This window comes from Melozone crissalis, unplaced genomic scaffold (genome assembly GCF_028551555.1).
Source record: "Melozone crissalis strain CALT ecotype California unplaced genomic scaffold, PUWL_Pcris_2 ptg000023l_1, whole genome shotgun sequence".
NCBI classification, from domain to species: Eukaryota; Metazoa; Chordata; class Aves; order Passeriformes; family Passerellidae; genus Melozone; species Melozone crissalis.
Genome location: NW_026535801.1, coordinates 23163037 through 23187355, shown reverse-complemented (window position 1 = coordinate 23187355; position 24319 = coordinate 23163037). Strand labels below are relative to the sequence as shown.

Here is a 24319-nt window from a genome sequence, read left to right as displayed (position 1 = left end):
ACATAAATCCCATGAGGAGCAGCTGAGGGAGTTGTGGGTGTTCAGTGGAGAAAAGGAGGCTCAGGGGAGACCTTATTGCTCTCTACAGTTCCATGAAAGGTTGTCGCAAGGTGGGAAGTCTCTTCTCACAGACAAGGGGAAATGACCTCAAAGTGTGCCAGGGGAGGTTTAGGTTGGATATTAGGAAAAGTAACTTTGCTGTAAGAGAAGTTAAGCATTGGAACAGGCTCCCCAGGGAAGTGGAGAAATCGCCTTCCCTGGAAGTATTCAGAAAACAAGTAGACATGGCACTTCATTATACGCTTTAAGGGGCATGGTGGTATTCAGTCTAAAATAATTTTATGATCTTGGAGTTCTTTTCCAACATTAATAATTTGATGAATCTGTGATTCTCCCTGCTTTGGTGAGGTACCTGCCTCTAAATGCTTGGTGGGTTTTTTTCTGATACAGAAGAATACCTGTATTTAACTTACAGAATTGTGTGCAATTGAAAGACCTGTGGCAACCTTGTGAAGTCCTGTCTTTTGCACTTTGGTGCTGGTAATAACTCCCCATAGCACATTAATCACAGATGCATCTCTTAAGAAACATAAGGACCTGCTGCTTTCCTCTGCCATTTCAACTTCAGTGTCCTGTAGCTGAAACTTCTCTTCCTCGCCTGCAGAGTCACTTGAGATGGCCTGCAGCAGCTTCTCTGATAAGGTGATTATCACCAACAGGAGGTGCTGCCATTGCACAGTCTGGTTGATGTCCTCCATCCGTTCTCTCTCTATTGCCATTAGCATTATCACTGTCATGAGCAGGGTTATGCATAATCACAGGTCCTGCCATTCCACTAATTAGGATACTCTCTTTAGAGTACTTTTGGATCTCCTTTGGTTCATTTGGAATTGACAGGTCACCGAGGGCTCTGAGAAAGCTCTTTGGTCTCTAAGTGCTCTTGCCATCTTTTGATCTTGCAGTTAAATACAATGAGGAATTTGAAAACACAAAAGTACATCCCTGTTACAGTTCCTTCAATGTGCCCTGTAAAAGCATCGTCTGAATTTTGTAGAGCTGTTAACTTACTGAGATTGCCTTACATATGTTCCCATGCATAATGTAAAAGAAGGCATGAAATCCTTAGGAAGGTGTAGCTTCTTCTGAATTATCTTCATAGAGGGATAAAGTTTTATTTGGTGTAAGGTCAATAGCACAAGACCTGACATGAGCTTTGAACTTCAGCTGCATGTTTAATTGCAGGTTAATGATAGAAACTTCAGCTCTGAATGAGGTAGAAGTGGTGGTGCTGGTTTACTATGGGAAAACATGTGTAACTAAATGCAGGCATTTATTTTTTCATGGCATCTTGCAGTTATTCATGTTGCCAGCAACCAGGCTTGGAATTTCCTCGTTAATGAGGAATATGTTTTTATTGCTATTTGTTGACTCATGTTATGAAATGCTAACAGGTTGAGAGGTTCTTGTGTTTGATTTTAAAATCAGTCAGCTCATCTGAGCATTAAAAAGCAAGAGATGCAAATAAATTTAGTGAAATGTAGTGCAGTGTCTTAGCTCAAACTCACACAGAATGACAGGACAGGGTATACCATGACAGCATCTCTTCATCTGGAATAAGGAATACTGTGGTGAGAATTGTTAAAAATTGAAAAGAGAGGTTATAAAGCAGGTTCCCACTAGTTTTTAGAATGATTTGTGCAACTAATTATGTTTCTGTATTTTTAAGTAAGTTTTGTGTTTTAAATTAGTGCACTTTGTGCACAATACAACCAGAGATCGTTTTTGCATTACATGATGTTTTTGTTGGCTTAGAAAACATCAAACAAAATAAGTGTTGTCAGAAGATGCTCATGATAGGTCCATAAAATATGGTTGTAAATGCAAAGTGTCAGTCAGCTGAATGGGTAGCTGGGTAGTTTACATGAAATGGCCATTCTCAGAAGCCACAGGTGCGATGGGACGAAGGATTGCCTCTACTGTCATAGGAGAGCTCAGCCAATGCAATTGTTATGCATGGGTGTTCCTACAGGGATCCCTGGTAGCACTTCCCTCCTCACAAAGCTGGGGCCAGGGTCAGGAATAATCACCTATGGAACAGCAGCTGGCATTTAGAGGAAATGGTGAAGCAGAGAGCACTTAACCATCTCCACTCCTCCCCACAGGCTGATGATATTTGCAGAATGGAGAAACTGGACTAGTGTGATGTATGTCACAGAAAAGCACTCTGGAGCTGAGGGTGCTCAGGAAGGAAACTTGGATCTTTCACTGAAATTTGAGTGGTCAGGTTCCATCTTCTAGTATGTATCCTAACAGTTAAACATTTCTGCAAGATTTCTGACCAAACACTTGACAGTGAGGTAAAGTGCTTAAAATACAAATTAATCCCTCTCTATTCATGTCAGACTTGTCTGTGAGCTAGTAATTTTCAAAAACCTTTTCCAGTGTGACTTAAATGTGGCATTAGGCAAGCCTTCCCATCCAGCTCCTCCTGTGAGGTGAATTTAGCTTTGGTTTTACCCTGAAGGAAGCTACTAGAAGGATAGAGCAGTGAAGTGCTCTAGGTAGGTGGTGGTGTTCCACAGCATTGTCCCTCTTCTCTCAAATTTCCTCTAATTTACAGCTGGGTGTGCAGTTCCCTTCTAGACTTTGAGATTCAGATTTCTTCTAGAAAATACCTCCCCTGTCCTCAGGACTTCATGTTTCTTTTGGAGGGCGCATTTATGTCATTTTATATTTCCTCCTAATGTAGATTTCCAGCATTTAGGAAAAGTGTTTTATCATTCAGGGTTGGAAACTTGTAAATTGAATTGAAAGAGTACAGAGACACTTAAAAAATACCTTTTGGAAGGCAATGGGATAGAAGGAGAGGTAAGAGAAAGAGGTAGAAACAATTTCTGGATACAACCTTTTCCTAGATTTTGTTTTCTGTGAGGGTTGGGAAGCAAACTGGCTTTTATAAGCAGCATTCTGACCTGGATTACCAGGAGGGATTAGGCTTTGCTTTTCTGTGGTGTTAGACTTGATGAAACACTGCATGGAAAGTCATGGAGCAGGTGGAAAATGGTACTAATTCTTCTTGCTATAATGGTTTGTATGACACTGAGTATGTAAAAAGCAGACAAATTGGTAGTAGAGTGTAAGAAATGTAGCGTTTCCACTGGTCTAAGATAGAGCTTCAATCCAAAAGGCTGCTTCACACATGTTTTTTCCAGCCTTTTGAAATTTCACGTGCCTAAGATATTTCTGCACTGGTGACAATGCATTGCTTTGCCCTCATTGATGCAGGAGTGTGAGTAATCTGCTGGGGAGCCATATGGTTCACATTTATTTTAACGTGTCTTTGACATCAGGAGAATAGCTGAGACAGCAGAAGAAAGTGCTTATGTCTTGGAGTTCAGCCAGAACTGAGATCATTTAAGTTTTGTAATCAAAGAACTACCAGTTTTCTGGGTAAAAAATGTTAGAAAAACATGATGAGCTTAAAATGTCATTCCTATCAGGATTGTATAAGAATAGGAAGCAGATTTTGCATTTGATGGATGAGCACAGCTTCAGTGGGTGCTTTTCTCAGGGGGAGGATTGGATTCTGTTTCAGCCACTAAACATGCAGAAGGAAGGGTTGCATCTTCCACAGGTTTCTCACTGCTGTAGCTCCAGGGTCCAGCTTGGAAAATGAGGATGTTGACAGGCAAATGGACAGTGGTGATGCATAGTGCCTTGGACATATGAGAGCAAGTCAGGAAAGCTTTGCTCCAGTCTGCCAGCATATTACTGCTCTTGCTTTCCTGTTGCATTAGTTATAATTTATCCGTAGACAAATGAAACTTGGGTGATTCTTTTAAGCATAGGTTGGATTGCTAGTGGAAATACTGATTTTCCCCTTTAGAAAGGGGAAATTTTTTTCATGGTATTTGGGAGTTGGATGGGCCAATGATGACATCTGTTACCAAGATACAAGAAAGAAATGATGACTGAGTATAATAAAACCTGATTTTTTCAAATTTTCAGTAAATGTTGCTAGGTGTATATTCATGCTTTCTAACAGATCAGAACATACATATTTTGTGTTCTTCTGCTCTGTCTGGAGTTAAACAGTGCCCTTAGCAGTGATTCCAGCAGATTTAACATACTGTGTAAGGTACAGTGCATGCAAAATAACAAATGCCGCAGACTCTTGATAAGGTGGTAATTCTGTTTAGGTTGGTTTGAAGCAAAGGGTTTGAATCAGTTATAGAGCACTTTGTCCCTGACATTGAAAAATGTTCAACATTTCCATTCAATATTTAATAGTATTTTTGAGCTCACATCAAGGCAGCCCTCTGCTCAGGGATTTTTAGGAAGTGTAATACAGCAGGAACACAGTGCTTTGCAGTGCTGACTGTGCTTCTTTCCATGTCCTTGGTAGCTGAGGTGGTCACAATTCTCATGTCTCCTCGCTGACATTCTAATCTGTGATTTTGACTAATCAAATACAATCCTGTAAACTCCTGCAGCTCCTGCCAGATCTATTCTTGTAAACAAAATTCACATAAATATGAATATATTCTAACTCCTCCTGACAGCAGCATTCAGGAGATGGCTGTGGAGTTCTTCACAGGGCCTTAACTCTGCCCTTTAATGAGCTCTACCAAAAGATAGGGTGTGTTCCAGAAAAAGTAACCCCGTGTATTCTGAGGGCTCTGAATGTTTGCACACGTGTTTAATTACAGACTGTTGTATAATTTGTCTGACTCAGAATTACAACAATGTTAATAAATAACAGCACAAACTTTAATGGCATTTACAACAAATGCATGTCAGCTCTCACATTGTCTTCATACACGTCTTCAATCTAGTGCTGAGTTTACAGTGCCAGTGACACTGAAGTTACTGTGTGTCAACATTTTCATGAAGTTCATCTTAATTCTGACAGTTTTAATCGGTGATATATCAAAAGAACCCCACAAACAAACAACTTTGATGGTGTGGCATTGACAATTCAATTACTGAAACTGATAAGAACTATAAAAAATTGAAGATATGCATTAATGGGTTCTTTAAGACAGCCCATGACATCTGCAGGCTTAACTGAGAGATTGCTGACCAAAGTATTTGCATAAATGTATGGCAGTGCGTGAAATTCATGTTCTGAATTTTGATGCACACGCATGGGCAAAAATGCACATAGTGTAAAAGCTCATTCATGGTATGTAGTTTTTATCAGAGATGACGTTCTTTTTTTTTTTTTCATCTGGAAGTAACTAGATCACATACTCTTCTGCTTAGCTTCATTTAGCTATTAATGTTAGCGTGTAGTGTGTGAATAAAACCTAAGGGTCATTATTTATGTTTAGCCATTAGTATGAAAGTAGTATCTGTACCATAAAGAGATTGAGACTTGAAAAAACAGAAGTGCTTTCATTGCCGCATTTGTCATTCCTGCCAGTAAAGCAGCCCTGTCAGGAGTTCCAGAGCAAAGATCTAAATCAGATTACTATCAACACAGACTTTGTGTCATAGATACTCAGCTTTACAGATGAGAATTCAAAGGTTTGTGTGATTCTCTAACTTGTGAAATTTACAGGTGCAGTTATCTTCAATTTCTTCATGAAATGTATGTGTATATTTTTTTTTCAAGAGCAACTTTTCTTTCTTTGAGTATTTTGCAATAGTTTTATTTCTCATTTCATTTGTGACTGGTTCATTTATTTGGCAAAGAAACTGCCTGCCTTTCAGTAGCTGCCAGTATTTCTTCTGAAATAGAGGCATCATCCAGTTGAGATCCAAATAACATTGATACTGATATCAGAAATTGGATACACCCCAGAATGGTTTAGATACCTCATTCAGCAGAAAAAGGGTTTTTTAATGTGCACTTTCTTTTGTATTAGAGCTTATTGGCAGTGCAGGTTCTGATTTAGTGTATTTGCTTTTATGCTACATTGAAAGAGAATGTCTCAGCATGAAAATTACCCCATCTTACAAATGCTCAGAAATTGTTTTTATTAAAGGCAGTTTTGTTTTGGAACTGTGGTATGTATGAAAAAGAACAACACATTAAAACCATATTTAATATCATGCAAAATTGACACATCTCTATCAACTAGTTTGCTAATGAAATACCCTCTTCCCTCACTGAAGGCTTCCTATAAATATTTTTGACAAGCTCTGTTGATAGGAGATTTGCTTCAACTTGGATGCAAGTTAAACATGCTTAATGTAACAGAATTTCTTTTGATTTCCCTTTGTACATGCTACACCTTTTTTTTTGTAACACACTTTACTAGCAGCATGTGAGTAACAGAACCTGATCATATTTATCTGTTTTATATTTATAATCCAGCACACCTGCAGGAGGTCTGTTACTTATATAGCAAACCATATACTTTACCATACTTTTAGCAGCTTATTAGTATTTAGGAGAAGTAATCCTGTTTCAGTGAGCCACAAAGTTCAGTGATAATGTCTGCAGGACACACTGTCTGTAATTTGGATACAGAGCTTTATTTTCTAATGTACTTGGTTTTCCCACAGTTTGGTAGATGATTCTGGGTGTTTTGACACTTTTACTTCATGTAGAAGTTTGTGGATTTACGTTCACAGCCAGTAACTGTGTTTTACCTGTGACAAGAAACCAGGCCTGTTACGAAACCAGACCTGAAGGCCAAGTGGGTCCCATCTCTAGAAATGGTGGAATTCTAGATTATCAGTCTACATCTTGTTGTTCTTACTGCTTTTATAGAATGATTCCAAGCCATTCAAGAGTGGTCAGGCACCCTTTAAATCATTTTACTGCCTGAATTCTGGCAATGAGGCCTCTCATTCATACCTGCACACACCTGCAGTTGTTGCCTATAAGCTGCAAAGCAATGACTTACAAGCTGCATTCTCAACAACCTGTTGCTGTTTTGCAACAAATCAAATAAATTGGACTGCTCATCTTAAAAATCGAGGAGTGTCCCTTACCTTTCTCTAAGGTTTGTGTGTCTTTTTTTATTTCTCTAAAGGTATGCAGCTATTATCAGTGAGAAACACTAGATCATGGGAAGGAGTTGCCAGGTGTCTGTAGAATCAAAAGAAGAAGAATATTTAATTGTTAAAATCTGGCATTTTTTTTAAACACGTTTCATATGTTACTGCATACGTTTACTAAAAAACCTGAGCACAGGTATAAGTGGAATCAGAAGAGAGTTAAGAAAATACTAGATTTAATTTTTTATAAAAATTCTTCACATTGGACTATATACACACACGTATTCAGTGGATGGCAGCAGAAAGAGGGATGAAGGTAAAGAAAAACAAAGTGGGTCTGACTGCTAGTCAGAATTATTTCTGTATCAGTCAGTGGTGATGATGATAGTATGAATTTTTGAGACAGTATGAAATACTAAACATACTGCTTTTATAGTTTCTCCAACATCAATTTCTCACAAATTAGGTAATTGGATATTCTAATCTTTCTTGTTAGCATGACCCTGTGCTGTAGTGATGTGGACCTCTCCTGCCATGTGCAACTTTGTTGGCAGGGGTTGGAGGAGGTGCAAGTCATTGGATCACCATCTGTGTGGTGACACTGAAAGAAGTTTCTTTTGCTGGGATTTGGTTGCTTTCTTGGTAAAAGGATAAAACATTTTTATGATGTGATGGGAAAGAAACTTTCCTGGCCAAGTATTTCTCTTCTGAAATAGACAATGGTGTTCATGACTGTAACAGCTTGTAGTAGCTTCTATTTCTGACATTACCTTCTTGTCCTTCTCACCTGGGAATACGGTGTCTGTGTAGTCAGGTATTGTCACTTGTGCAGCTCCCTTTGTCTGAACACGTCTGCAGCCTGACTGCAGGTCACCATTCTCACTGAAATCTGCCTCTGTTCCAGCGTCTTCAATCCTGAAGAGGGAGAAGCGCAAGAGAGCCAAGAATGTGCACTTCAACTGTGTCACTGTGTACTACTTCACCAGAAGGCAGGGCTTCACCAGCGTTCCCAGCCAGGGAGGGAGCACGCTGGGAATGTCCACTCGGCACAACAGCGTGCGCCAGTACACCCTGGGCGAGTTTGCCATGGAGCAGGAGAGGCTCCACCGGGAGATGCTGAGAGAGCACCTGAGGGAGGAAAAACTCAATTCTCTGAAGTTAAAGGTAAAGCTTGTCTAAGACTTCTGTCTCTGCCCTCGTTTAACTGAACAATGTCAGAGCTATAGGGGCCCAAGGTGTGTGTGTTAAACAAAACAATCACCTTCTATGAGCTCCATTTTCAGTTGGAAATAGATGTTTTCCTGGAGTTTTCTCATTTTACTGAAGATGCATTTTTGTTTGATTATACCAAGTGCTCTTGTAGTTGTCGTTGCTGTGTTCCTCCAAGTGCTTACAGGGAGGTTGTCCTTTACTCCCTGTTTTCTGCAGAGAGGGGTGGGAGTTAGCCTTGAAATCTGGAAGTGCCAGGAAGAGAATGAGTCTTCTAACTTCTGTTTGTTCTGTCATGGATTGCATTGCATGTATTTTTGACTCTTTCTCAGATGAATTCTGTAATTAAAAGTGAACAATATTTAGAATTGTAACTGAGCTTTTTTCAGTCTCCTAACTGTTTGGGTTTTTTTCATAACTAAATAGATTCTTAAATAAATTCATAAGGTCATAAAATTTGAGCTGTCATAGAACAAACATAAAAGTACTCAGGATGAAGGTGAATCACAGACAGATATTTCGACAGGTTGGAAACCAAAGGCTAGTAGAGTGCTAGTGACTTATCCCTTGATAAAGGTTATACCTGTAACATCTCACATCACAGGATTTTCAGAGCATCAAGTGTGAATTGTGCTGTGTAACTGATGACTAGCTGTAGATCCCATGGCTGACTTCCAGGAATCATCTCAAAGAGAGGAATCCCAGTGGAGTGAGGAAAGAATAGTCAAGCACGCAAATATTTCACTTTTCTTTTCTTAGCAAGAAAATAAATCCAGAAAAATCACAGATCTTATTTACCTTGAAAGAGAAGATGAGGCCTTTTAGCCTTTATGCACTGGAGCTTGGCTCTTCATCCTTTCCTAATCTTGCTCTTGGCTGGGATGCATCTCCTTTCTTAATTAACTTGTTTCATTTCCACCCACTCTGTTTTGGGGACACAGACCATACTTTCTGCTTATTTTCCAAATACATGTTTTTCCATCTTCCCAGCCACTTGTTTGAGTGGATGATTATTAAGAGTGTTAAGTTTCTGCAAAAGCTCTTCATAAATATTCAGTGAATAAGGAGAGCCTTATTTGCATTCCTTATTTTCATCTTACTGGTGTTAAATTTTTTACTAGAGTGAAATATTCCTATTCATCTGGAGCATGTATAAAAACATTGGCAACAAAAATCTTCCTGTTTAACTAGTCCATTAACCTCAGTTTAGTTGCATCCCTGATTATGTGCTTGGGTTAAAAAAAAAAAAAAAAGAAAATTTCAAACATGAAAAGAAAATCCAGGACTTGCTGAATCAGTGAAGAGTCACTGTAAAGTACTGAGCATGTTTTGTTTGCTTAAGAAAACAGAGCCTTCCTGACTTTTCATTACAGAGATGGAAGAGCTGCTTGGTCATTCACATGGTTTCTAAGTGAATAAAAAAGGAAATGTGGCATTCTAAGGTGACAGTGTTAGCAGTTATGTCAGCAAAACTATTATTCATTTAATGAAAATGTGCTAATCACAATTTGCATTAAAAAATGACATCACAGAAAAATAAAGAAAATGGAGTAGAATGAAGTTTAGTCAGACGTTTTTCTATTTGAAAACCATTATGTAAACAGAAAGAAACATTTTTGCTGGGGTTTTTAATTTCAGTTTCTCTGGGATTTTTTTTTTGAATTGCATGAAAATATACAAATTGGTGGGTAGAAATTATTTACTCCTGTAGAGCCTGTTAAAAAATATAAAAATACAGGAATACATTGAGATTGAGTTTCCATAATATTAGATACTGTTTTTGTTGCTAAAAGCAAAAGTCCAAATAAGAAACATCTCTAACTAAAACCAGGTAAAGGCTGTGAAATCATCTTCAAGTCACTTTGGCTGTTTAGCACCAGCACTTTGATGAAAACACTGCTGACAGGAGCATAAACACTTATTAGCAGCAGAGTGTGAAAATTCTGGATGTAAAAGCCATCTTATGAAATGAAAGGTACAAGATAATAATTTGAGAAAGCATGAGTAAGCACAAAAAATTGCCTAAGAGAGTCCTTATTGCTTACCCATAATGTCTCCTGAAATTAACATTTTTAACATGAGGCCAGTGGTGTTAAGGCTGCCTGGTCTGTGGGCACAGTAGGTTCCCTTTGTGGGAAGTTGTAAGGAATAACTCCCAGCTAGGGCAAGGCAGAGATGTCCATCCTGCATTTTTCCTGTTTTACGGAGTGGGAGTCAATTTCACCCAAAGGCTTCACATATTTGTTGGCCTTTGTTCTGTGCTCATGACATTACTTGTAGATTTGTGAAGAAATTTACCCATCTACTATCAAGTTTAATTCAGAAGAGCAGTATTAGGACAGTCAAGAGAGCTTAATGTTCCCCTGGAGTTCTGAAAAATGTATTTGGTAGTTTTTTATAATCTTCCTCCCTCTGTAGTTGCCCAATTACTTTTTTGAGAAATGTTAGACTCTTTGCTTTTATTAATTCATTTGTTCTTTGTGTGGCAAAATGGAGGAAAAAAAAAAGTTGGAGGCAACAAGAAGGAACTCATCCTGCAAAGGAGTCAGGAGCTGAGGTGCTTTGAAAAGGCAAGCTGCTGTCTAGTGGGACACGTTGGATGTTGCAGCCTGCAGGGTGCACGAGGCATTCAGCACATCCCTGCAGGCCTGTCCCTGATGCTGCACTGCTGTGCAGCAAAGCAGTCAAGGTTTGCAGGAGGAGGAGAAATATGTGTCAGGATTGGAATGGTTCTGTAGGTGCCTTTGTGTGCTGGCCAGTTACAGCATTCACCTCAGGGGTAAGAGCCCTAAAAGATAATTTTTATTAAACAGTAATTGAATAAAATAGTAAATTAATTACAGGAGCAGGGATTAGAATTTTTCTCCCTCCACAGTTTCAAACTTAGATTAAATAACAGTGATCTGCTTAAGGAATGGTTTGAGCCTTGTGTATATAAAACTAGAGAAATCAGATTTCTTAGATAGGTCATTCCCCTGTTGTGTATTAAACAAAGAAGTCAAACATAAATACACTCTTCTTAGTGCTACCTTGCTAATGTAAAATGAAAAGATATAACCAAGAATGCCATTCTGGACTGAAATATTCAGGCTGAGTTGTGTGTATGGTGAGGTATTAGCTTCAGGCAGCTAATTCAAGACGCATTTAATCCCTGTGTGGATTTACCTCTCTCTCTGTAGAATGTACAGGAAAAAGGATGACTTCTAATGTTGCTTTTCCTACTTTTCTGAACTAATATGTTGAAATACCTGGTGTAAATAATCTCCCCATTGTCCCAGGGCCAGGCAGAACTGTTTAGGGAGCTATTACCTCTCTTTTACCGGTGTAATGTGAAATTAAGAAAGTGGAGTAGTACATAAAATATACCATTTTACAAACCTGTGATGCATCATGATCTGAGCCTGTGTCAGTGGTATCATTGTTGTCTCAAAAGGTATATTTAAGAATTTCAGAGAGCTCAGAGACAGAATTCAATTAAGGTCTCAAAAATTATCTTTTGAAACAATACAGAAAAGACTAGATTTCAGAAAGGCATGAGATCTAGCAGCTAATGACAAACAGTAAACTTAGGTAAATAAAGAACAGATAATTTCTTATCTTCCTTACAAACTTGGTATTAAAAATGTGGTTTTAATTCATATTCTAAATGTGAAAGAAATGCTTGGTCACCCTATCTGTGATCATTTTCTGGAACTTCCTGGCAGTCATGCAACATTTTTACATACAGCTTTCTGTCAATTGATGATGCATTTCACATAGTGCCATCTATGACATGACGTACGTGTGAGTGTCATTTAAGGACTTCCTTCATTGTTCTGTGCAACAGATGACCAAGAACGGTACGGTGGAATCAGAGGAAGCCAATACACTGACTCTGGATGACATTTCTGATGATGATATTGATCTGGACAACACTGAAGTAGATGAGTACTTCTTTCTCCAGCCCCTGCCTACAAAAAAGCGGCGGGCGCTGCTGCGAGCTTCTGGAGTGAAGAAGATCGACGTGGAGGAAAAGCACGAGCTGCGAGCCATCCGCCTGTCCAGGGAGGACTGTGGCTGTGACTGCCGCGTCTTCTGTGACCCAGAAACTTGCACCTGCAGTCTTGCAGGCATAAAATGTCAGGTAAATGTCTACATTATTGTCATTTTTATCATGTGGGGAGGGGGAAGGTTGTGTGTCCATGCACGTGTGTGTACTTTTGGTTCTTGAAGTTACAGCTATTGGAAATTAAGTATTAGGCAGTAACACTTGTGGATGTCCAACCTGTTTGTTAATGCCCTGTTTTAAGGTTATATAGTGGGCAATCAGTACAATCTCCCAAAATATCTTCAGTATGATTTTAGGCACATACATGGCTTAGGGGATTTTTTTGTTCTTACACAAGTATTCTGCTCCTCATACTCCTTTTAGGCCTTTATCTAAATAGGCAGATGCAGACAACAGAAGAATAAGTAGCCTGCAGATTTCAGAAGGGATATTACCTTTTATTTTAGAAAAGGTTAGCAGACGCTCCAAATGTGAATTATAGTCCAAACTCTATGGGAAACAGTAAATCACATTCTGCGATGCTGTCCTTTATGTAACATGCATGATACTTCAAGTCTGAGCATGATAAATTTGCATGTGGGCAGTAAAAAGGTATCTGCTAATATAGCAGGTTTTTCCTCTGCAGACTGAAGAGGAACATTTGCATAGTGTCAGCTGTACATGTCCCACAATGTTCCCTAAAAGATATTTCTGCTAGTTCTGCTGAATTGCTGTATTGCAGCTGAGTTTGCTTCCTGAATGCATTTTTTACCATCTCATAAAGCCAAGCTAAACTTTCTCTGCTATGTAAAATAATATAGTCTCTTTTCTGTTCCTGTTTTCATCTCCACATGTGGGGAAGATGTACTCGGATTGTGTTGTGTGGTTCTCCTGTGCATATTTGATGTTTAGGTGTTACAGTGCAGGTGAAAGTCACAGACCTTAGGCTGTCTAATCAAACTTGCCAACGCATAGATTCAAAATTTTAAGATATTAAGTGTAGAAGTTCTGCTCCTGGTCTGTTGACCTTAAAATATTACATCTAGAATTGACTGGATTACCTTTGAAAATGCACTTGAGTTTTTGTTCCTGTTTTCTGAGATCCGGTGTCCCCATTGGTAATTTATAACGGTTTCTGTACATCATTCCTTTTGTTTCAATGGTTGTCTAGTTTCCATGATTTTTACCAAATTTTAAGGTGTTTCTGGAAACGCTTTTACCTGGATTTGAGCACAAAATGAGGTAAAGCTATAGCAGATCAAGAAACTGAAAAGCTACCTATTCTTGTTCCACTGTGTAATACTTTTACCTAAGGAACAGAATCAATTTTCCCTTCTCTGCAATAGTGGAGCATGTCCAGGCCCCTTACTGTTCTCTCAGTACTGCTAAACTCCAGGGCTGACTCCCTGAATGATTGTTAGCTTTGACTTATTCTACCAGCATTTCTCAAGGTGAATCCCACTTCACCTTTGTATTTCTCTAGGCTGTCTAGGCTCTGTCATGTCACCAGACTTTTGCTTCCTACTGTTAATGTGTATTCTCTTTTTTAAAAGGTGGATCGTATGTCTTTTCCATGTGGTTGCACTAAAGAAGGGTGTAGCAATACAGCAGGTAGAATCGAATTTAACCCTATCCGTGTTCGGACTCACTTTTTGCACACGATAATGAAACTTGAATTGGAGAAAAATAGAGAGCAGCAAGTTCCAGCACTCAATGGCTGTCACACTGAGATAAGTGCACACAGTAGCTCCATGAGTCCAGGACCCCATCCAGTCGAATATTCGATTGCAGAAAATTTTGAGATTGAAACCGAACCCCCGGCTACAGTTATGCATTCCCAGTCAGCCGAGGACTTGGACTGCCCAGGGGAAGAGGAGGAAGAGGAAGATGGGAGTAGCTTTTGTAGTGGAGTTACAGATTCTAGTACACAGAGTTTAGCCCCTAGTGAATCAGATGATGATGAAGAGGAAGAGGAAGATGAGGAGGAAGATGAGGAGGAAGAAAAAGCAGATGATTTTGTAGAAAGTATGAGCTCCCATGCTGATATGGTGCCTCTTCCTTCTGTCCTTTGCTACTCTGATGGAACTGCTGTGCATGAAAACCACTCTAAAAATGCCTCATACTATACTAACTCTTCAACTCTGTATTACCAAATAGAGAACCACGTTGCTGGCACTGCTAACCAGATTGGTGAGACTTACTCAGAAAGGGATGCTGTCAAGAATGGTAGTCTTTCTCTGGTGCCTTACAACATGACTTCAGAACAGTTTGTTGACTACACACGGCCATCAGAGGAAACTTATAGCAGCCCTCATTACCCTTCTGCAAACCCCTCAGTGATTGTTTGCTGCTCATCTTCGGAAGGGGATGGCAGTGCTCCCTGTAACGGTTTGTACACTGAGCATAGGCCGAGTCACCCACCAGTGGAATTTCACTCATACTTGAAAGGTCCTTCTCAAGATGGCTTTGTCTCAGCTTTGAATGGTGACAGTAACGTGCAGGAACACCCTGCTGAGAATTCACTAAACCTCCCAGAGAAGAGCAGACTGCACGAAGAGTGCATCAAATCACCAGTGGTAGAGACGGTGCCTGTTTAAAATTAAATTATTCTAGGACTGACTTCCTGTGTTAAAATTCACTCCCATTGGATTTTCCTAGAAACTTACTTTTTTAAGAGGTAGACAATGCTTGGACTATAGTCAATGTTCCAGACACATTTTGTTTTTTCAAGCTACACTGGCAGTGGTATTGCACAAAACCAGTTCATGTAAAGATTTAAATAAAAATAATCAAACCCTTTTTTTGATAAAAATAAACAGATAAGTAAAAAACACACCCAACATATTTCAAGGTAGCCTACCTATGAACGTATGTGAAACCTGCCAAGCTATCTGAATCAAAACTTCATGTTTTTGACTGTCGGGCCTGTGCAAGATTGTTAAAAATGATACTTTGAAATAATCATGTTTAGAGTCCTAATTTTCAACATATCTGAAAAGATGGTAAGTTTAATGTAAAAATAACTACTGTACAAAAAAAGTTTTAATTGTTCTGTACTGTTTGTATTTTATTTATGGTAGTTTAAGGTTCATGTTTTGATAAAAAATGAACAGCATGTTCATTTGAGCAGAAGATCCATAGTTACTTACGAAGAGCATGGCCACTTTTCATCTGGAGTACCTTGTATTCTTCCTTATTTTTTCCTAATACTATTTCTGATAAATCATCTTGAAACACATTTTTAGAGTGTACTATTTTTCTCTTTTACTGTTCTTGACAAACAGAAGAGTCAGAAAGGGGGCATTTACATCTTCTAGAATAGAGAAAGGTAGACAATCCTCCATTTAAAACTAAAATCAGTGGCATTGCAGAACTAGCACCCCCTCCCCAAAGAAGAATGATCATGTATATAATGGCAGAGCAGTAGCTTAGGCTCACACAGCACCTTCAGCCCAGGCACCGTTCAGAGCCTCACGCACTTTAGTGCCACTCTGCAGTTCTGTACGAGCTGCGGGAACTGTGAACCTCTTCGAGAAATGCTGTAGCTCCACACCCTGAGGCAGTGTAAGCTCCTAAAATTCACTGTAACCAAACCTCTGCGTTTCTCCCAAGCCAGTTTATGAATGTGTCAGTATGCAGTTTATAAAAGCAGAGCCTTACTGATCAAAGTTTAAATAAAGCATGGGAAAAAAATGTGGAAGTGTCTAGATTGCCTAAATTTTTACGATATACAGGACTGGCTTTTGTGAACTTCTGATTGTATCTCAAATTTAGTACCATTTGGTCTTATTAGGAAACAGTACGTTCAGTGAGTAAAAAATAGCTTCAGAAATTTTGTATCTGCAAAAGTCTGCAAGCAAAAGAACACGTGCATCATATGGATATCCATTACATTGTGATCCACTTGTATTTAAATGGAATGGGAATGAAACTATCTTTAATTTATTAATCAACCTTGCTTTTGTTTAGAAAAGGAGGCATAGGAATCCGCTTTTCTCTGCACTGGTAATTCTGCACTGCCTTATTTTGATTTCAAAATCTATTTCAGCATTTTTGTTTTTCTAATACTAAGATTTCATTTATTATACATCAAGTAGTTGAAATGTAGGCCTGTCTTGTTTGTCAAAATACAGATCAGCATCTTAGTTTTTATCTGTGTCAAATCTAGGTGGTTAACAGTGTGCATGTAAACACAGTGTAAATTTTCTCTCTGTAACAGTGGTTCTTCTGGTTAGAAGCTCTTTAAAACATCATGTACAGTACTCCAGTAGAAGAACTGCCAATGTAAAATATGCTTTTCAAAAAAAGAGCTAACTTAATTGTTTTTATATGAAATCTGGGCAAAGTGATTCCTCGTATTTATGCTAAATTAGCAAAATATTTTTACTCCGTGTAGTAGCTGGAAAGATTTTTTTATTTACTTGTTTCCACAAGAAGTCCTACATGTTTTATATGAACTGCATTGAAAAGTCTAGTTCTCTAGGGACTGGATTCCAAACTTGCAACGTATTCCATCTCCTGGGAGAGCGCACCCATGCTGGTTATCTGGCTCAGCACTTCCACAGCCTCTGTTCCTCCAGTCACAGACCCCTCTAGGCTCTTTCTCTAAGGCTGAGTAGCCAGGTAAGTGCCTGTGTTCTCCAATGCCATACAGCAAATACCCGTGATTTTTAAAGACAGATGTGCTAGTCCTTAAAGTTCTGCACTTAAGAATAAATTATTCTGTTCAAGGTATTCTAAGGGCAGATATAACAAGTGTCTGTATATATAGGGGTCTTGCTTTAACAGCAGGCTTAAATTAGGCACTCCCTTAACACCAGCAGCAAAAGCACAAATCTCTTCTGCTTGAGCTGGGACATTAGATGAGGATCAGTAGCGGCTCTTTAACTTCAGAGTGTGTTGGAGAGCCACACACTTTACTGGGGTATTTCTCTCAGGGGAAAGTTAAATTAGATCTTTTGCTTTGTTATTCGTGCCCTTACTGAGCAATAAGATATTATTTTCTTGGCCCCTGTGCTTTCACATGAAAAATATCTTTAATAATATCAGCAAGCACAGTAAGTGATCAACTTTATAAAATACTTCTCAGCTAGCTTTAAATCTTGAGGTGATGGTTATTTATGATTTCCATTGGCACAGATTTCTGATCTAGAGTAGGATGTAGAAATCAGGTGAGAGTCAAGTTTCCCATCACTTGTTTAAACTTTGATTTATTCTTTAGAACAAAAAAGCATACTCTTCATTTAAGGAAAAGCAGGCTTAAGTCATGGGATGGCAAATATTTTTGTGGTTTTTTCTGGGCTACTATATACATGTATTAACATGCTGTGTCTCATTTCCCAGCTGGTAAAAATTCATGTTGATAACCAGTCCTTTCATTTTGGGTAGACTGTTTCTGTGTGATAAAAGTATTATGTTACTCAATGATATCCAGCAGTATTTGCTTCTGTATCAACACAGTGTATTATTGTGAAAATATCTATATTACTGATAGTCTTTATCAGCTCCATTTCCAAGATATCTGGCTACTGGTAAACACTTGTAAGAAGCCCGGTATATATTTGTGATTATATTGCATTGTTCACAAAAATGAGTAATAACAAAGGCATTTCCCTCTCTTGAAACAAACTGGAATTTTCACAGAGACCATTACTGGAACAGCACCAAAAAGCAAATGGCCTTTTGCCTATAAGGTGAACTTCACCTCTCTTGGAAGAAGGTGCATTGTTAAATATATATAAAGCTTTAATTGATGTTAGACATGAAATTAGAATTTTGTTGGCACTATTACAGCAATTGCAGTTGTTGCTTAAGAGCTATAACTCATGTCCATTGAAACATCCTTAAAATTAAAAGCTGGTCAGGAGGAGCTTCTAATATTCTTTGTTGAGCTGTATGCCACTTAGATCAGAAAATACTAGATTTGTAAAGCTTTACAATCTTTCATTTGCATAAGTTCCTGCTAGTGAATCATAATTGGAGTTGACATCTGTTTATTTTAAGGCCATTGGTCCCACGCCATAGTAACTATCACTTGCTATAGATAAGGTTCAGCTGCTCCCCTGCTCTGTTAACAGTGGGATCCTGCCTTTGGTCCAAGTGCTGCAGGACTCCTGTGTGGTATCAGTGGTGCTGTTACTCACTAGATTGCTGACTGATCCCAGGCCAGATCTGGTTTCTGACCTGATCTGGCTGTTTAATTTCAGTAAATCTGCTAACAAACTGATCATGTTGCTTTCCCTGCCTCCCAGACAATACCTTCACAAACACAGCTGCTTTGTTTAAAGATTGTACACAGATATTTGTTGTACACAAATCTTTGTTAAAGATTTGTACACATATACATGCAAAACTGAGCATGTATAAAAGGTTTTATTAGTTCAGGTGTTCCTGACAGAAATGTGCTACACTGGATAGAGAGTACTGGGCTCAGACAGAGGAGACTTTGCCTTTGTCCTGTTGTGTCATCATGTTCTCTGTGCTCTGGTTAGTAATGTACTTGGAGATACTGTGATAAAACATAATTCTGTAGTATAGAATAGGTAAAACACCATTTTATTCTCATGTTTTGGCATCATAACTGAATTTTTGTACTGCAGACAATGCCATTTTCCAAATTAAGCCCAGCCCAGCTCAGAAGTGACCAGAAATTTTTCATGAACATGAAAAACAGCTGAAATGAGCTCTCCTTTCCTTAGACTGGATTAATTAGCAGAAGTTAACAAGTAAATTTCACAGTGAAAAATTAGATTAAAAATTGTGTTGAATATACAACATCTGCCTGTCTAGTGCTTAACATTTGAGCAGCAAGATTGTAGTTTTCCTGCAACACCATACTTGGCAGCAACAAGCAGTCTTGCTCCTCTGCATCTTGTCTTCTTTTGCCAGCTGAATTCTCTCAGTTGAAACTCCGTGTCTAGGCTGCTCCTGTAGCAATGCAGGTGTTCCTACTCAAACATAAAGCAAGACAGACCCATGACACCCTTTTAAAAGGCATTTGTTAAATAAGGGCACTGTTACAGCTCGTGAGTTTTATAAACCAGTGTTCATTGTGGCAGTTGTTTTAATTCCTGAAACAGTCAGGAACAGAAGAGGATGCTATGGAAAATCCTAAAGCATTTGGGGATGTTTCGCTTTCCCGCTGAGACTAAAGAGTAATTCTGTCATCTGCTTTATTACGGTTGCAGGACAGTTGATGTAAAATACCTTGAAAATCTAGAATTAACTCAGAGAATATATTCTATAGAATTTATTTCTAAAATACTAAATGTGATTACTATTTTTTTAAAATGGTAGAAAGCTGTTATTTTCAAAACAGAGTCTAGTTCACTTACGTGTTCCTTGGTATGAGAAATCTCATCATTTGCCTTTTCAGTGTTTCAAAGTTTTTTTAATATTCCTAATTTTGCTATTCTCTGTAATCATTGTCCATGTGCAAATTATTGTCCATTTTCTCCAAGAAGTGTCAAATCCAAAGTACAAATACTGTGAAGTGATGAAGAAGTGCAATGTAGTTTTAAAGATGTCTGAGCGAACACATGCTTGAGTTCTTCACAGGTTTTTCCTTTTCACTGTCTCTTCCCTTCCCTAAATCCAAGGCAGCTTTTAATTTTATGGCTAACAAGAGTATAGTTTCCACTTAAGGAGGAAAGTTGTAACATCTTTGAGGACTTTTCTGCTACCCTAATAGCTGATTTTACTTTATATGAACATCCACTTTATGAAACACTTGTTTTGCAGCCTTAGTAATTTCTTTTTAGTTCCTTCCTCCCTTTTGGTGTTTGAGAGGTCTGTTGTACAGTAAGACTTTTCATTAAAATCAAGCAAAAGGGCAACTCTACTGTCCTTTGTGCTGAGAACGAGATCTTGAAAAGCCAGGCTGGGTGGGGTTTTGAACAACATGATCCAGTGGCTGGCACTAGATGGTCTTTCAGATCCCTTCCTAACCAGGGCATTCCTTGATTCTAGAGTTAAAATATTTAGTGCTCTACTGCTGTCTAAGGTTGGCAGACACCCAGCCCTCAGACAGTCCCACTGACTGGAGAACCACATTCTTGGTGCTCTGTGCTGCACCTTCTCAATTGAGATCATAGTCCTTCATCCAGGGCTTGGGGTGGAACAAAAAAAAAGTCAAAAATGTAGATATTGTACTTTATTAATACAATTATTTTAATATGGAGCTTAGCAATGACACTTCTCTTTCATGAATGAATGTCCAATAGACCCAAGTAAAAAAAAAGTTTGTCTCTCATGTACATTCTTCTCTAAGTTCACTTTTCCAACACACCATGAAGATGGGATTGGCTTTTCTTGACAGGGAAAATGGTGGAAGATACAAATGTGCATCAGTGTTCTAATAAAAGGATCAAGATAATCCTTTGTCTTCAAACACTTGAGTGAGTGCAGGGAGGATAGAAAGAACAATTTAGAGGAAAAAAAAAAGATGAAGTCAAGAGGCAGATTGATAAGGATTATTTTTCCTATTAAAGAAAAAATAAAGTATATTAGGAAAAAACCAACAGAAGGAAAAAGGTGAATTACGATCTCTTCAGAGCAAGGATGGTAAAGTATATGGACATTCACTACAAACTTGCCCATGTTAGATTGAAATATTGTTTCTGTAATTTAATATATTGTAACCAGACATGAACTCAGTGGAAATAGGAACTGGCATTTTTTCCAGACCAGAGTTATAGAGGTGGCCATTAAATAAAAGACTTATCCAAATCCATGGGGTAAAAAAGCAAAAAAGAAACACCCTAGAAGCATTGCTGCTATGTCACTCTTTGCTGATGGCAGTTTCAAAGACAAGTTCAAAAATCATCTTAGTTAACTCTGCTCCCAGGCACCTGTTCTTGTATACCCAGTTTCTCAGCTAGCAAGAGGTGCTAAAAGCAAAGACAAAATGTCCTTTTATCAGCATTTTATCTTGGCATTTTCAAATGAGGCTTAACATTATGGCAGGTCATTATTTTAGGTTTCTCCATCTTAAACTTCTAAAATACATTCTTAAGAATGAAATTTTGGGTTGGATTTTGGATGAAAGTTAACCTTGCTGGGGTAATGGGGGGGATCACTGTAAAGAACCATTTGTGAGTCTCAGATATAGATTCAGCACCAGTTTTCAGCTTCTTGAAAAGATCATGATGTGCACTGGCAGCTGGTTCTCTTAAAACCAGAAGCAAGCATGCTGGTTTTTTCCAAGCCATTTCACACAAATACCACAACTTCAGGTCTCAAATGCCCATGTAAACAAGACTTAATAACTGGGCACTTCTCTTAACTGACTTGATTGTAGGCACTTCTATGGAAATATGTCTGAAGTGTAGTTTGTGAAATATGTTTAAAATGTGTTTGATGTCAAATAAGCGCTAGACATTTAACAGTGCAAAAATAGTCAAAATCTGTAGATTACAAAACTGTTCCTAAGATCCTCAGCCTGTAATATTGTCTTAGTAAAGTTGATCTTTTAAGTTCCATTGCATTCTGGTGTAATAAACTTTTACAAATAAAATTATTAATACAAATGTACTTGTTAATACCTATTAACATAAAACATGACAGTTGGTTCTTTTGATTAGTTTCAATCTCCAACTAATAGAAATTTTGTAAAAAACACATTGCCTTTTATATGTTTAAAGTGTTTTAACAGACTATATTAACATTCACACTGTCTAGTCCATCCCTGTCTTTTAGCAGGTTCATCTCTCTCACTGTATACATACATATATATATTTCCCCACAAGAATATAAAATTGCTTTTGAAAATTTTGTTGGCAAGTGGTAAATAGTACATACACCATGGCATAAACTCAAAAGCACTTAAGTTGATTGTCTTTCAGACAGGTAATCCGTTAAAATGGGACTAGTAAAAATGTGTAATTGCAGCCATTAGTTTAAAATTTCTACATTACTTCTAACATTACTAATTTCGGAGAAAAGTAATTGTTACGTACTTAACATTTTCCATTACAGATGATCTTGCATACTAAAATTATGGAGGTCTCAACAGTTAAGCAAGATATTTATTTGGACTGCTGCTTTTAAACTGTTTGAAGAAGCAAAGGGAAAGAAAGTTCATCTTAAAATCTGTATATGGAAATAATTTTAAGCTTCATGAACTACACATTTCCTTAATTTCCTTTTTTTAAACAAGTTGTAACATCAAAGATGCCAAAGGGTAATATAAGCTACAATAATATTCAACAGAACTTAACCTAGATCTTATGTTGTAATAATTTATTCAAATTAACTGTATTCTTCTGTATTTATATTTTCCGTATTTATTATGAATGATATGAAATTTGATGTATTTATTGTGGCTTATTACTGCAGTGTATATATTACAAAAATGAGCATTTTTAAGTCTTAATATTAGTTTTTTTGTTAATTAGTGGCACTTGTATCAGCTGTATTTTTATTATATATTGTACAATATATATTGTCCATTTGTTTGCAATGAAGTAAACCAGGTTTCTACGTTACATCCTGGCTGCCAGTGCATTGTGCGTCTCATTTCTGCTCTGCAGTCACTAGAGAGCCTCTCTCAGCTGAGAGCTGGCATCAGTACTGCACCTCCTCCCTGACACCTGCAGAGCCTCCAAAGGCACTCTGTGAAATTTCAACCATTTCTCCCATTCCTGATAGTCTGATAGAATAAGGAGAAGCAGTTTGTGTGGAATTTCTGTGTGTGTGTTCTTTTGTTTCTAAATATTTGTATGGCAATTAAATTAAATAAACAGAAATGCCTTCTTAGGTATATCCATTTGCCCTTTAATGATACTACTGCCTACAATTTTCCGTGGCCAGGGGAATACTGTACCTGATTCATAATAAGGTAATGAAACAATTGTTTTCAACAGCTGTTGGAATAAAATTTTGCAACAGCTCTCTCTGGTGGACAATTTGCAGTAATTTTACACATCAGATCATTTCAATGACAGCATTCAAAGAATACTGCTAAATTTCAGGACAGCTGCTTATTTTGAAAATTGACGATCAACATAGCTTCATTAAGAAAATAATTAACAATCACTGCACAATCTCTGCTATCTTCAAACTGCAATGCACATTTATAAAAAATAAGTTGTCCTTAAGTTTGCTTATATGATAAATTACATATAGCTAAATTGTTTGTATTAAAAAAACCCCTATAAAGATGAGAGGTTGTGCTCTAGATTATAAGAAAGTTCTCACAGGAATTAGGGTATCCCTTGGTTGTAGTCTGTTGGGAGTCCCATATTTGCTATTAGACTGCTTTTGGCATTGCTGTGAACTGTGGCTAAAAGGGCTGCTCCAGGGCTTGCTAAGCCATACTGATCCAATCAAACATAAAACATCTTTCAACACTGGTTCTAATGCAAGATCCCAGGATGCCCCTTCAGCAGTAGGAGGATGTAACTCTTAAGGTTCCTTGTAGGTTGATCTGTTGATAGTACTCACGTTATTCTATACTCACCCTGGAGTAAAGCAGCAATTGCTCCCATGAGTGATAAAAAAAATCCTCAGGTATGGTGGGCTGGCAAATTCCCACTGCAGTGAAAGGTGTCATAACCAAGTGGAGCCACAAGCAACCAGCAGGGACCCCTTGTTCACAGGCAGTGGCACCCGGAGCCACCGCCCCTGAAGTCCCAAAAGGTTTAGGAGCTGCTTTGTCCTGCTGTGAGCGTGGCTGAGCTGGCCTGGCCTGAAGTCAAGCCTTCGTCAGCACCTGGGATTACTCCCTGGATGTGTAAGAGAGCAGTGAGATGGAGGTTAACACTGATGCCAGCAGTTCTAGTAACCTTCAGCACTTCATATATCCATCTGATGGAAGTAGCAATTTTTACATGCTGTGTATGGAATACTCTTCACCTTTGTCCCCTTCATAGGGACAGAGAAGGGCATTATAACCTTACTGAAACTGGCTTAAAAAACACCAAAAGACATAAAAGAGCCAGAGAATCTCCCTGCAACAAACTGCTGTTCAGCAAGCCTTTCTAATTATTAAAAACTATTAGCCACTTTCAAGAGAACATTATCAACAGCCAGAAGATGATGCTACTTTTTTATTAGCTAAAAAAAAAATCCCCAAAATCCAACTTCGTAAACCTCCAGTCATATTTACAGATCTCTTACTGCTCTCCTAGTATT

The 24319-nt window shown here is 38.2% G+C and overlaps 1 protein-coding gene and 1 long non-coding RNA gene across 6 annotated transcripts in view; both read left to right on the top strand.

Annotated features, from left to right (window-relative positions):
• The window catches only part of CSRNP3 (cysteine and serine rich nuclear protein 3), a 90378-nt gene extending 74716 nt beyond the window's left edge, over positions 1-15662 (top strand). For all 5 annotated transcript variants that reach the window (XM_054277678.1, XM_054277677.1, XM_054277679.1 and 2 more), the window contains 3 exons: positions 7856-8115; positions 11987-12283; positions 13741-15662. In XM_054277678.1, coding sequence (XP_054133653.1) covers positions 7856-8115; positions 11987-12283; positions 13741-14784 — 1601 coding nt within the window. In that variant the 3' untranslated portion in view covers positions 14785-15662. The remainder of the gene's footprint in view (positions 1-7855; positions 8116-11986; positions 12284-13740) is intronic.
• Positions 15663-22950, top strand: LOC128937834 (uncharacterized). The gene is made up of 2 exons (XR_008483110.1): positions 15663-16810; positions 22163-22950. It is a non-coding gene; the product is annotated as an uncharacterized LOC128937834 (long non-coding RNA).
• Positions 22951-24319: the final 1369 nt, after the last annotated feature.